The sequence below is a fragment of the Salminus brasiliensis genome, chromosome 7 (assembly GCF_030463535.1).
Source record: "Salminus brasiliensis chromosome 7, fSalBra1.hap2, whole genome shotgun sequence".
In the NCBI taxonomy this organism is placed as follows: domain Eukaryota; kingdom Metazoa; phylum Chordata; class Actinopteri; order Characiformes; family Bryconidae; genus Salminus; species Salminus brasiliensis.
The window spans coordinates 33,309,546-33,323,425 of record NC_132884.1 but is presented as its reverse complement, the minus strand read 5'-3'; the positions used below and the strand labels follow the sequence as shown (position 1 = coordinate 33,323,425).

Sequence of the window (13,880 nt, the reverse complement as noted above, 5' to 3'; positions counted from 1 at the left end):
TCTGACAGGCTGTAACTGTGAGCGACTGATCTGATCATTAATGTGAAACTCCAAGGCTTGAGCTTTCTGAACATTTGGTCCAGTTAGGTCCACCGAGACGAAACCACTGCAGTGTTTTTTCTTGAACTGCTTTGAGTTTATTTTTATTTTGAGTTTTAGTTTTAGGCATTTTAGGCTGTAGTGGGAAGCAGTTGGACCAGCGGTTGAATGTGGATGCAGGAACATGTAGATGTGATTGATTAAATTCAGTTTATTGCAATATAACTACTTTTTAGTTTTAGTTTTTTACACAAATATTGTGTTCACCAGTCAGAAGTTTGGAGACACCTGAATGTATGTGTTATTTTTAAGTCATAGACCTGCCAGTACTGCAGTATAGCACTGCCAAACAAATACTTTAAGCCTGTTATGAAAATGAATGAAAATGAAAAATGAAAGCTCCTCGTGAAGCAGCTTGTGAGAAAGACCAGAGTGTGTAAAACTGTGTAGAAACTGAAAGGACTATGGTAAAGAATACAATCTAAGATCATAAGGTTGATATTTTGGTTATGTAGATCCATCTTCACCTTTATTCTACAATGAGGAAAATAGTCCCACCTAATTTAGGTAACTGTCTAAACATTTGATTAGTAGTGTATGTGTGCTGAGGGGTGTATGCAGGGTAGAATTTAGATTCATGATGTCTGTTACTGTACAATGTGTTCAGTAAATCATCAGAAAATGTAAAAATCTACATAGTGCATATTAGGTATAGATGGATATTGGTATTAGACATGATCAGAAAATGAGGCCATGTTATTAGCTGTGTTTCTTCTTGCAGTGTTTGAGCACCCTACTTTTAGATGCTCATCTTTTAAGAGCATCTAAATATGGTATAGGAGTAGACAAATCATGGCATTCTGCTACCCTTGAAAACTCATGAAAAATAATCATAACCAGCAAATTGGTGCAAATTCTTTATTCCTCTGGGATCATATTTGTTCATACACTTTGTAAAAAATAGTAATAAATGCTTGGGAAAGAGGCAGAAACTGAGAGTAAACTTTCTGTGACTGCATACAGTGTACCAGTTTTCCACACCAGGGGGCGATAGTCTGACCATTTCCAATCAGAGAGACAGGGACACTGAACACCACATCTGTAAACTGAAACTGCAGACCATACCAGACCAACACAGTGCTGCTTACTTTGGCAAAAACTCTATCATCAAATGACAGCACATGGACATGATCCTACCCGGCCAACGCTGTTCTTAGGAGACTCACTATAGTGCTGACAAATCAAAGTGGCATGAAACAGGTACTGAATCTATCTGGACAAGAGATAGAAAGAGGAAAAAAAGAATGGCATTTTCTGGGTGTACAAACAAACAGCTGACTAATCAAACAAAAAGAACAGAGCTTAAAAACGATCTCCAGAGTGTCGAGTTACTTGAAGTATTCATTTTCCCAACAGCAGTGATCTTGAAGTGTCAAGCATTACGTGATAATATGGCCTAGACCTTCAGGGGTGGTTTTCTGGACAGGGTTAACATTATGATAGGAGTAATACAAAATTAAAAAGTTAATTATGAACATATTCCAGCTTGTGGGTGACCTGTAGAAGTTGGGGGAAAGCAATAATGATATCCAACAACATTACATGAAAAGTAACCGTTTAACATTTGGCACAAATTAGGATTATGTCAACGTGACAGCAGACATTAATAATCATATTTTAATAATACAAATAAAACAAATGTAAAATAGAGTATAGATAATCTAACAGGTCATAATTGTTGCCTTAAGAATAATAAAATAGGAAATAAAGGCTCAAGTTACATGCTTGCAGCTCAGATACACCAGCACAGGTATTAAAACCCACTAGGCACAGTTTTGTGTTCTCCTACACCACATAAGCTCACTGGTTCATGATGGAACTATTAAGATCGTAATTATCAACTCGTATAAATGTTAGTGGCTTTCTGAAAGTGTGGTGCACCACACATGGCCTGCTTAGTAACACAAACCATTTTTGGGCTTGCAGAGGTGCTGCAGTCAAGATACGTGTACCTGGAACAACATGGTTTAAAAAGAAGACTTTTTTCATAATAAAGCTGTAAAAATAAAATTTAAAATATTGCTACATCCAAGCATGTTTAAGAAACATGTTCAATGATGGAGAACAACATTTAATCTGTGTCCAGAAAACTCCCTCTGAGCATGGTGTGTGTATCAGGGGTGTCTATCAGAGAGGGGTGGGGAGGGTGTGGGGGTACATTTCTGACCCTGTGCACTGGTGTTGCAGGAGGTATTTGTTCAACAGCAAGGACTGTTTTTAAACCGATTAGAACAAGCTCACAGCCTTCCGACGATGCAGAAAAGGAGGCAGTCTCTTTAGCTGAGGTTAAACCTTGGCTTTTGTAAAATTAAAAAACAAACAAACCAAAAAAAAAACATTTCTTAGCACACTTGTCGTAGGAGCCTGCGTTTTAAGCATGGCCCCAGCCTTGAGCTCAGGCCTGGGCCCCTCTCAGTTCGTTTCTTGGCTAGTAACGCGAGCAGAGGGTTAGCATGCCGGGTCAGGTCTAAGCATTCTGCATCTCTTTGCCGATCTTGTAACTGAGGATCTTGTTCCAATCGATCTTGGTGCGAGTGACGGGAAGCTGCCGGCGTAAGGCTTTAAAGGTGGTGTCCGACATGGTCTGGTAGTTCTCACTGATGGCCGTCTAGAGGAAAAGAAAGCACTTAAGTCTCTTGGTTTTACTGTTTAAATGCACAATAGAGTACTATATTTTAAGATAGCTCATTATGACCAGAACTGTTAAATTGTCTAATTAACTATTATGAGTCAAATGACACGAACCATTTAATCACAACTATTAAATTCAGTTAGGTCAATTAGGTCCTGAAATTTGGTAATGGTCTCTTCCATACCTGGTATTCGTTTTCTGCGTTTTCAATAATCTTGACAAACTCCTCAGCAGTCTGCTTTGCATTCTGTTGAAATGTAAGAAGAGAGAGAAAAAAAAAAAAAAAAAAAAAAAAAAAAAACAGTCAGACAATCAGACAATTGGGAATAAAGGACAACTTAAATATGCAAAAGCTTTGTTGAAAATAAATGAGCCTCTTTCTAAGAATGTTCTTATATCTGTTCGTGAGAAAAGCTCCTAATAAAGGGTCTATGTCAGACACAAACCTCTGTTCACAGCTCTGCTCTTATAATTATGGATACTATAGAACACAGGACAGAAAGCACTGGTAAATGTCAAACTCTTTGTAAAAACTGCAGCAAGTGGGTCTTAAAGAAATTTCTTCTTAATAACGGTTGTTGAATAAGTACCTTGAATATAAGAATACTTGAGTTTTTGCAATACCCGTTTCTCACTCTGAGATAAACTTCCTCCACAGTGCATGTGTGGGCCTGGAGGAAGTACAAAAGCTAACCACACTAAAAGTGTCTGTGAAATTTGAATAAACGACTTGTTTTAGCTCATCTACACATGTTCCCACAGTTAAAACTAGGTAAAGAAGGATGTCGCTTCCAACCTTTAAGACATTTAACAAAACTATCTGCAGGTTTGAACAGCCTGCATTTCTGAGAAATGTCTGAAGGTTAAATCCTAAGCTACACTACTATTACTACGTTCAGCGACATATCCCCATCCATTCAAAATCAATATTTAAATTATTCTTGGAACAATCTATTTTACAGCACGTGAAAGGTTTTAGCTCTGTCCCTCACCAAATCCACTATATCTCGTTTGTATGCCACTATACTCTTAGACTCTTAGCAACGTGTGACCATTTATCTTAACCATCAGTTTGGAAATTCAGGGGTAGTAACTCACAGAAACGACAATGGATTCTTGAATGTCCTTGTGGCTGACCAGCTGCACGTTGCCGTCTTCATAATAATGCACCTGGATTTTCAGCACACCCACCACCTGAGCTGTGGCCTGAGACACACTGAACTTCCACTCTGATCGGCAGCGGCCATTCCTATGCAGACAGGGGAGAAGTCAAGCTCAATTCTGAGGAGAATGGATTAATGCTGCACTCAAGGCAACCTGGAATTTCCCAACTTGAAATGTCCCACCTCAAGGAGTTCATGTAGCTTCAACTCTCGGAGGCTGAAGTTGTTTGATTAGCGCTTCATTTATTTAAAAAGTGGATTGAAAATCTTGCACAGAATGACCCAATATCCAATAACTTACTTTTATTTAGGATGCTAAATGCAAATTTGGACAATTACAGAAATCCTGGCCTAATGCTGATATTGTTTATGTACATTTCTGATGACGATGATTATTATAAATTAGATAAAGAACAATTTAAATACGCTAGGGTCATGGACACCCCTTTTAATGAATGCATTCAGCTACTGTCAATCGTACCCATTGCTGACAGATGTGCAAATGCATGCACACAGCTTATCTAGTCCCTGTATTGGGAGTATTGCCAATAGGATAGGACTAGCACCAGGGCCAATATTTTTTTTTTGGATGATTTGAGTGGTGACCATCCATCATCCTGACTTCACTAATGCCCTTGTTGCTGAAAACAATGAAATCCTCACTACAATGCTCCACAGTCTAGTAGAAAGACTTCCCTGGACAGTAGAGTCAGTTATCACGTGTATCACTGCACCCCTATATGTTCTGCAAGCACGCTATGGCTATAGTTTTTAGATGAAAATGAAAAAGCAGGTCTCACTTTGTTACTGGTTACTTCTATCCATATTGTGTATACAATAATGTTTAACAAAAAGGATAAAATGCAGTCAGAAATGCAGCATTTTTTGCATGTTTTGCGTTCTATTCTGTCTTTATCATCACGCATCTCTAACATACACATCGAACAACTGTTAACCCGAATGTACACTTAAAAAGCTTGAAAACACTGCCATGTTGAAGTGATATTAAAGAAATGTAGCCTGTGGAACTGGTCATAAGGGCAGCACAAAACACAACAAGGAAGAAAATCGATTTATTATACGAAATATTGTGACAGCCAGCCAAACTGATCTTACCAGAAGTTCTTGGGTTGAAACTGATGTCCTTCAATGCATGCAATGATCGTTTGCTGGCCATCAATAGTTTTCCCATAAACCTACAGGAAACAAGACAGCGTCATGACCTATCCCAGCAGTAGCTTGAAACAGGTCGTGAGAAACATACACATTGCTGGAGAAAAGGGATGGGAACATTAACCACACTGTGTCACTGTGGACAGAGCTAAGCACACCATTACTACAACCTCCTGGGAAAAGCTTGAAGTGGTATGAAATCTAAGGAAGGGTAGGTGCAGAGCGAAGGATTTGGGAGGGAGTTTGTCTCCCTGGTCTAGAAGCTGAAGATCACTCACCGTGCACACTCCACTCGGATAGTGGTCTTTAATGTAGGCCCTCAGAGCGGTGTCGCACGCCTCTCTCCACTGCTCCAAAGCTGCCTCTCCCTCATGAGGTTGTAGGTCGCTTGCCTCTTTCCTCAAGTGATCGAACTTAAACGACAGCTTGTTCCGTGGGTCGAAGAAGCGCCCATTTCCCAGGTCTCCGTGCTCTGTGATCAACACCTGGAATTTTAAGAACAGCATTACAATTTTAACATAGAATTAGTTGAAATAATGAAAATACACAATTCTCTCTTTGTCTCAAATGTTAATCATTAGCCAGAACAAATTAAAACATCCATTAGTTTTGCACTTGAGCTATGATGATATTGTGGCTAACAAATAATGGAAGCTTACATCCCACCTCTCATCACTGCCTGGTGCGGTTTTGTTTTGCCAAACTTTTGCTGAAAGGGCTTTGATCATTCAAAACACTAAAAGCATCCAATAGACTAAAATTTATAGACAGACCCCAATTACACACTATGTGAAGATTTTGTAAACAACCACCACACCGATACCAGATTTAAGTACCAATACCAACTCCGACTTAAAGACTCGATAGATGGCAATAAATCCTTATTTATAGTTATTTATAGTGTCCCACTTTTTATAGGTTGTACTTTTTTCCTTTTTACCCCAAATGAGATACAATAACCTTGAAAGAGCAGCATGTATTGCACATTTGAAAAGTTTTAAAGCTATGACAAAATAAAAGTTGCCACAATGCAGTAACACATACAAGTAACGAAGCATAATCATGTTAAGCTTGAGCACACAGCTCTGTGTAAAACGGTAGTAAACGTCAATGTTTGGCCTTTAAACAAACTGCTTAAATCCAACTTTCACATTCAGTCGAAAACAAAAAAAAAGGAAAACAAAAGAAAACTGCTACAAGTTCCATTAAATGTCTGTTTAATGGCAATAACTATTTATGACTGGCTTTTACTGGTTGTTTAAACATTTGGTTTCATAAAGTTTGCAAACAAGAATGTTCTATGTTAAAATATATATATTTATAGAGCGTCAGTAAGCTTCATGGTATCGTGCTCTCTATTGTTGACACTGATTTCGTGTGTAAGTGCCAGTATTGGCACACATCGGTGCAACACTGGTAAAACCCTTTGGCATGTGCAGCCCCATCCCATTTAAAGTGTCATTAAACCAATATAAACATGTGTATTACCTGATCTTCCTTAAGTTTGGTTGGGGTAAACTGATCCATGTTATATTGGGCAAAGGCACTGTTTACAGAGAGAAAGAAAGAGTTTCATTAGGACCACATTACACAAACCGTTCCATTATATCTTGTTCTAACGCCCCCCCCCCGCAAGTCTGATGAGTGTAGTTATTAGACTCTTTCACGCTTCATATATCAGATCAAAAAGGGGAAGCAGGTGAAATTTTGATTTCAACTGGGACAGAAGTGACCTTTGAAAAAGCCTTCACAACAAAGAGTATACTTTATCTGAAGTGGTCATTACGGAAATTAAGAGAGACGTTTTCCTTTAATAGCAGCATGTGAACCATAGCCAGGCTGGACTACAAAGAGCAACACTGATCCAACAATGAAAGGACCTCTAAAGAGGTTCCGGTGCCAGCTCTGAACTGTGTGGGAACCAGTCAGTCAGACCCACCATTAGTTTGCTGCCTTTATGTGATTTTTTTTTTTTACGTGAATCTAACCATTAAACCCATCTTATTAAACCACGTCGTCTTGATATCAGTTAGGCTTGGGCAGTAGATTTTGCAGACAGGAGTGAACCCACGCCCGTGCACAACTCTGTGTTTGGTTCATTTAGAGGCCTTTGAGTTCAAAAGGCAGTGTTCACACTTACTCCAACGAACCACACGAACAGGGCAATCAAACCAAAGCTGACATGTATAAACACACTCCAAACTCTTTGATTTCCAGCAGTATTTCTTAAAGATTTTTCCCTTCTGTTGTAAATTTTATATTCTGTCAAAAACAATTCAGTTTTGGCCTCATCAGGAGTCTGTGGCCAGGAGTGCTGGTTTGGCAGTTCTCAAGTGTGATTATGACTATTGCATGATCAGCAGTTTAAGGGGAGAAGACAAAGGTTTAGAAACATTTCTAAAAGCCTCATTTTCACCAGCACTACTTGTAAGACACGATTGTGTGGACAGCCAAAATCTGGATAGCTTTGGCAGCCTAGCTTAGATATCCAGTGCTCTGTCTGGTCATGTTGAGCAGTGCAGGTCAACTTGTAGGGCTTGTCAAAGCAAGCAAAGAAGTGAAAACTATCGTGCTTCAGTGGGTATTTGATGAGAGCAGATAACTGCATCGTAACCTACATTACAAAATAAACCACCATTCAAAGTGGCATTTTGTGTTGAATGTGTTGAATGAATTGCCATAGGAGTAGTGTTAAGCTATGTAAACTGTTTTTCTTTGATTCGTTTACTGCAAACAACTGAAGGTTTTGCAAGATTTTGAACGTTTACAAATCATACAAATCTGAGGATTTTCACAAAACAGTTGTTGGGTAATAAGGAAGTTATGGCTGATTTAGTTGTGAGAACTCACATCTCCCCAATCACCTCAGAGCGTCTACTTATGTCTAAGCTGGTTGCGGGTGATTGTGGAGAACAGACTAATGACGGAGGGTTTGACTGAAGAGTTAAACAAAACTTCTCATCTTCTCGTCTGACCTGTAGCTCATACCCTCCCTAAAACACTGGCAGAGCTGACACACAAGATAATCCCCCAGATCAGGCAAAATCAAGGAAAACAGGTCTTCAACTATTCAGCTGTAGGATACAGTTAAAGTAATTTTGGAATCCAACAAAGTGAATACTTACTGGGCTGCCCCTTCTCTGAGGAGATTGTCATTGTTGAGCAGTACCCGCACATCTGGAACCACATAAAAGCATCTTCAGTTTAAGGGATAATTATGACATTTCATAAGATCATGCTAGGCATTGTGCTGACTTGCTATTCCAGTCCTGGGACCCCTTCCACTCAAAACCTCTCAGATTTCCCTGCTTTGAAACAAATTATTCAACTTGTTGGGGAATTAACAAACCCAAACAGTCTGAGAAGTTAGAGCTGGGACCACTGCTCTATGGACTTGATCTGGTGTGCACATTTCATGGTGTGTCTTTATGTAGTTTCAACCCAGTGCTCACCATTGAATACTTCGTTGAACTCTCCTGGTGGAGCATGGATGACAAAATTGGCAGCGATGCGGACCTGGGCAAAGAAGAAGAGAGACACCTTAGCATGTTTATTATACTGCAACTGTGTTATTCAAAACTCCTTTTGGGCTGTGAAAACCCAAACCTCTCATTTCCTTTCTCATTCCTACTCTAACTAGGTCACAGTGTGGTGCGTTTAAAGACCCTGCAGTTTGACTAAGGCTTAGAGACACCAAAAGGCGCTCACAGTGTGTAGCTCTTTGGGCCACTCCTTAGAAGGGCGAGGGCTTTTCTTAGCAATGTAAATTGAGGGGCCTGAGAGGGACACTCCCCTCCCCTCCGGCACCAGGGCTAGAGAAAGCACAACTCGCAGGGAGCGGCTTCAGTGTGGCTCTTTTCCAAAAGTCCGCAGGAGCAGTCCTCTCTCCTTTCTGTCTTTTTTGAGCTTTTCCAAGATCAGTTTCACCTCTTTAGCCATTACAAGACACACCAAAACAGACAACTGGCCTCAGATCAGAGCATAAAGGCAAGCTATGTCACAAAATACCTTCTTCCCTGTGTGATTAGGTTTGCTCTCAGATATTTAGGTATAGGGTATAGACAAACAAATACAAATCCATGCACAATATCAGAGAGGTGGAATAGAAGAGGTTATCCCTCAGTTATAGTTTCCATTTCTAAACATGGAACAAATCCTGAAACACACTTTTCTTCATAGTTTAGTTTTATTTTAGCAACTACTACACTAGTGTATGAAAAAGCTCAATACTGCAATTTAACAAACTATTCGAATATGTGAACAGATGAAATAGTAGGGCCTAGGTTCGTCTGTCTATTGCTTATTTCCCTTGAATCCAAACACTCAAGCAGCGAAGAACAGCGCTTTCCGGAGTCATTGCATTTCACAATGCTGGAACACCTGCAAACAAGCAGTCGTTCTCACAGGAAAAGGTTTTTAGCCTTGTGAGAAAATGAAGCCTGAATCAGGCTGTGAATCCAGCTCTGGTTTTAAAACTTTAAGTGTTTGTGTGTTTATACAAACTCCTCTTTTAATAAAGGGGAATTTCATATTCCAGGACCGGTGGCCTTTAAGTAAGCTAGCGCCAGTTTGTGTGTTGCCAGAGTGTTCTTCATTTTTGGAAACACCACTGAATGTTGGTACTGAGGACTGAAATTACACTTGGCATCAGTATCAAAATGATGGTATCACGACGACACTGCTGGTATTAGAGTTCGTTTCAGAAACGATTAGTTCCTCTGTTTGGAGTTCACAGTAATTTGCAGACTTCCCCTATTCCATATATAGCGTTACCTGCTTGTCTGGTTCCCTACAGGTATAGAACTGTTCATACAAGCGTTTCATTTGGGAGTAATCCATCGCATGGCGTAATGCTCTTTCTTAGGTTTAAGTTTAAGGTTAAAGAGAGGATTTGCTTTTCCATTTAGTAGTTGGACAGAGTGTTGCATAGTTAAGCATACTGATACTATTGTGCAAAAATTGTGTAGCTTAAAAATGGAAACTTTATAGGAGAAGAAAAAACCCTTCTTGACTTTCAAAAGAAACAAAAAATGTGATGTAACAGTATATCAAACTGTGTTAAAATGAGTTTCTTTAAGTAATATCAGCAGCTAAAGGTCGTTATAGCAACATCACAGTGATGTTTTGTCTATATCTTGCAGGCCTGGTAAGCTGCAAATGCAACCCTTGCTCTGTGAATGCAAGTGAGAAGACGAGAAGACTGCTGTTGCTAAAAACCACAAACATTTCGAGAACTGGGCTAAGAAGTAGAGCACTTTGATGCCGTAGGCACCACCGTGACTCCACTTTCAGCTTCACTGCTCCAACGCTGTTCCAATCAGGTTATTTACATAAAACTAAAGATGCACTCAAAACCGTCCTCCATCCATTTATCAAGCATTAACACACATCAACAAGCACTCTAATTTTTAAAAGGCTACAGTAATCAATAATGCCTGTCAAGCCCACGGCAGGGGCTAGCTTGGTTAGCAACTTGTGGCAAATTGTGGGGGCTTTCCCCCCATTTTCCAGGACATTATTAATAACTTCCATACATGACAACATGCTTAGAGTGAGTATTAAAAGTCTGTGGGAATTCATAAATTTTACTAGATCCACTATTTAATACCTACTACTATATGCTTATGTTTTCCACTATAATGCAAACCCCCTCTGTAATCCTTTGGTTTTCAAAAAAACAAACAAAAAAAAACATCAGCATCAGTGGCCAAAATAAATCTCTGCATCAATAATTTAACATTTCCATGACTTTAAGTCAACATTAAGTAAAATCCACATCCATTTGCAAAGCATCGAATTTCCACCTGACCACTTGCATTCATGGTGTCCAAACTGGCCGGAGGCTCAACACTGGTGTGAGCCTACTGGAGAGCTACCTCCAGGCATGTTTCAAATCTACCCCAAATTTGACACACCTCATTTAGGCAATCAAGGACTTCTGAAGGCGGTGATTAGTGGGATCAGGTGGGGTGGACTGAGACAAAAAAGCTCTCCAGAAGAGTGGTCTCCAGCCCTGCTTGTAGAGGCTGCATTCCTGCCCTGTTTATTAACTACGTAATGTGTTTTCAGCAGGGCTGGGTAATAATACAAACTTTATAAAACCCAACACACACTTTTGAGCATATTATAAATATCAGTACTTTAACACTGGCCAAAAGACAGTATGAGTTGTCCTGTTTAACTGGATTTAGTGTAATGTATGAATGTTAAATAAAATACCTTTTTTAATGTGGCATTAATGGAGAACACTTTCTGTTCAGACTTATTAAACAAAACGACATAGTGACACATATTGGGTTTCTTAGGAAAATGGAAATGCACTGCTTTTAGTTACAGTGCAATTCACTACAGGAAACACTAAAGCTCAGCTCACTGGCCATCCTCAATCATTTAAAACCTTAAATTGCTCACCATCATCTGCCCATAACTGGTTTACTTGATTTTTATTCATTTACTCTTTAGTTGTTTTATTCATGTATTTTTTTTTTATTATTGTAAAATTAGTTTAGCTTCATTTTAGTTTCCTTATTTAGGCTTTTTTAAATTAAAGTTAACTTCACATTTTTACATTTTATTTAATTCACTTTGTCTTAATGTTCTGTTATGTTTATAGAGTATATTTACTTTCTTTACACTTAAAAATGTTGTTCACATTTATTTTCTCCTCCTTCAGTCTCGGTTTATGCTCAACAACATTGAAAAGAGGGTGACCCTCAAAGTACCTCTGAGGGAAAATAAAAGGTTGATTTGTTCATTGATTATATTTTTGCCATGATGCCCATAATTATTTACAAAGTATGAAGACTACCCAGATATAACACCACAGGCTTTACTTAAAACAAGTGGCCAACTGTTTCACAACATGAGATCAACTAGGCTGGAAACCTCTAGCTGACTCTTATATAATGTCTGGTTAACTCCCTTTTATGAGAAGAGGAAGGAAGTCCGTAGTGTTCGATACAGGCTGAGGGCACTTCCTAGAAGCTGTAAAACTGACGGGTTTCAAAAAGCATGTGATGAAACTGAACTAGATCACGTTACTGCATCTAAACAACTGTATACATCTTCCTTTCCCATCAGTGAGAGATCATTAGAGCTGCATTTACACCAGCCCTAAACATCAACTGTGTGTGTGTGCGTGAGAGAGACGCTCCATCTTAAGGCCTAGTCAATCTAGGTAATGCTCACTGATCTCAAAATGAGAACAAGTAATTGCAGTGTGGAGTAACATGGAGAAGTGGGCTCTCCAAGGCAAAGCATATCTGAAATACCTCTACCTTCCCTCTACTGGTCTCTACATGATGACTCTAACCACATGACTGTTTGCAGGCTTTGCAACGAAGCAGGGGGTGGATGTTCAACACCGGAACAGCGGTCTCCGTGCAATAGAATGCTGGCAGAGGGCGGCTGGGAAACCGCTGGAAGAGCCAAGCGCCTGCACCAGCACGCCCAGTCAGGGCTGGGTCAATGAGGGCCAGCTGAGAATACAAACAAGTCACGGGCGCCTGAGAAACAACCGATTTGTCGACGGCGCTAATTTAGCGGACTGGTAAGGACGCTCACATCTGCCTTCCGAGCCCGTTTTGAAAGCACACAGAAAATGCATGTACATGAGCAAAAATAAGTCTGAAGTTTTCTCCTCGGTCCACCTTAAATAGAGCAGCAGTAGCTATCTGGGGAGTGCACAGGCGCCAGGACGGGACTGCAGCATTTAAGGTGGAACGGATAATTAGAAAAGGCTCCTCGTTGAAGATAAAAATTAAAACCTTAAGTGACAAAGTTTTCACCCACAGCTGTCCATGCAGTGAAGTTCATGTAGAAATCAAGTTATCAGCCTGAAACCACATAAATTAATTGTTTGGAAATGTTCGTAAAAGTAGCTGGATAGTAGCTAGATGTTATCGCATACAAGTGTCCATCCTGTAACATCAACTGTGAACTTACTACGATCGGATAAAACCTTAAACCTAAACCCCCATCCCTCCTTACCTACCTACCTATACCTAGCATAGCTGGCTATAGCACTACAGATACCTACAGCGAACTACACCCTAACGTTACCCTAAACCGGCTGGTTAGACATCACAGACCACTCAAACCTCTTCAAACCTTTAAAACACAACACAGGACTGAGCCAACGAGTCAACCCTGCTGATTTAAAGGCACTCACATTAAAATAACACGCTAAACCGTGCACCGCTGCCTTCAGCTCATATTACCCAGCGCTAGCTATCTAACGACTGCTTGGGTTCGCTAGCTTAGCAGGCTCTTTTCACCTACTAGGAGATAAGCACTCCTCAATACCACAAGTGCAGTTAGACGGAGACACAAAAAGAAACCAAACTCAACTGCTTACACACCAATTACAGAAGAAAATAAGTTTAAAAAGTTCAGATCTTTTGCCTCTTACCTTCTCCTCTTCAGTGAGCTGCTCCTCAAAGTCCGCCATCTTGGCTCAACTGGACCAGCCCTGTCAAATTGCATCACGGGAAAATGACGAACCTTTTTTTTTATTTACATTTTTTTTTTTTTTTAAACAGACATATCATGCTCTCATTTGACTAATTTAGGGCTAACTAAACTTATTTGCTATTTTTTTTGCCATGTAGCTGCATTGAACAGTTTCTCTCTGTATAAACTTAGCTACAGTGGGTCGATCAGTTGTGATGAACGTTATTTTCTTCTCTATTTATCACCTTATAATAGATGCCTACAGAAAAAAGGCACATTGCAACCGTTTGTGACCGAAATGCTTTTGTCTCTTTTTGTCCCTTTTGTTAGAAACACGTCTGATCAGAACCAACTTAGTGCTA

The 13,880-nt window shown here is 39.7% G+C and overlaps 1 protein-coding gene across 1 annotated transcript; it reads right to left on the bottom strand.

Moving 5' to 3' along the window:
- Positions 1-943: 943 nt before the first annotated feature.
- Positions 944-13,522, bottom strand: capza1a (capping actin protein of muscle Z-line subunit alpha 1a). Its single transcript, XM_072684673.1, has 9 exons — positions 13,478-13,522; positions 8,520-8,583; positions 8,193-8,244; positions 6,556-6,613; positions 5,346-5,552; positions 5,011-5,090; positions 3,830-3,980; positions 2,916-2,978; positions 944-2,707 (listed from the first exon to the last, which is right to left on the bottom strand). The coding sequence occupies exons 1-9, from the start codon at positions 13,514-13,516 to the stop codon at positions 2,567-2,569; spliced, it is 855 nt and encodes a 284-aa protein (XP_072540774.1). The 5' UTR covers positions 13,517-13,522; the 3' UTR covers positions 944-2,566.
- Between the last annotated feature and the right edge of the window lie 358 nt (positions 13,523-13,880).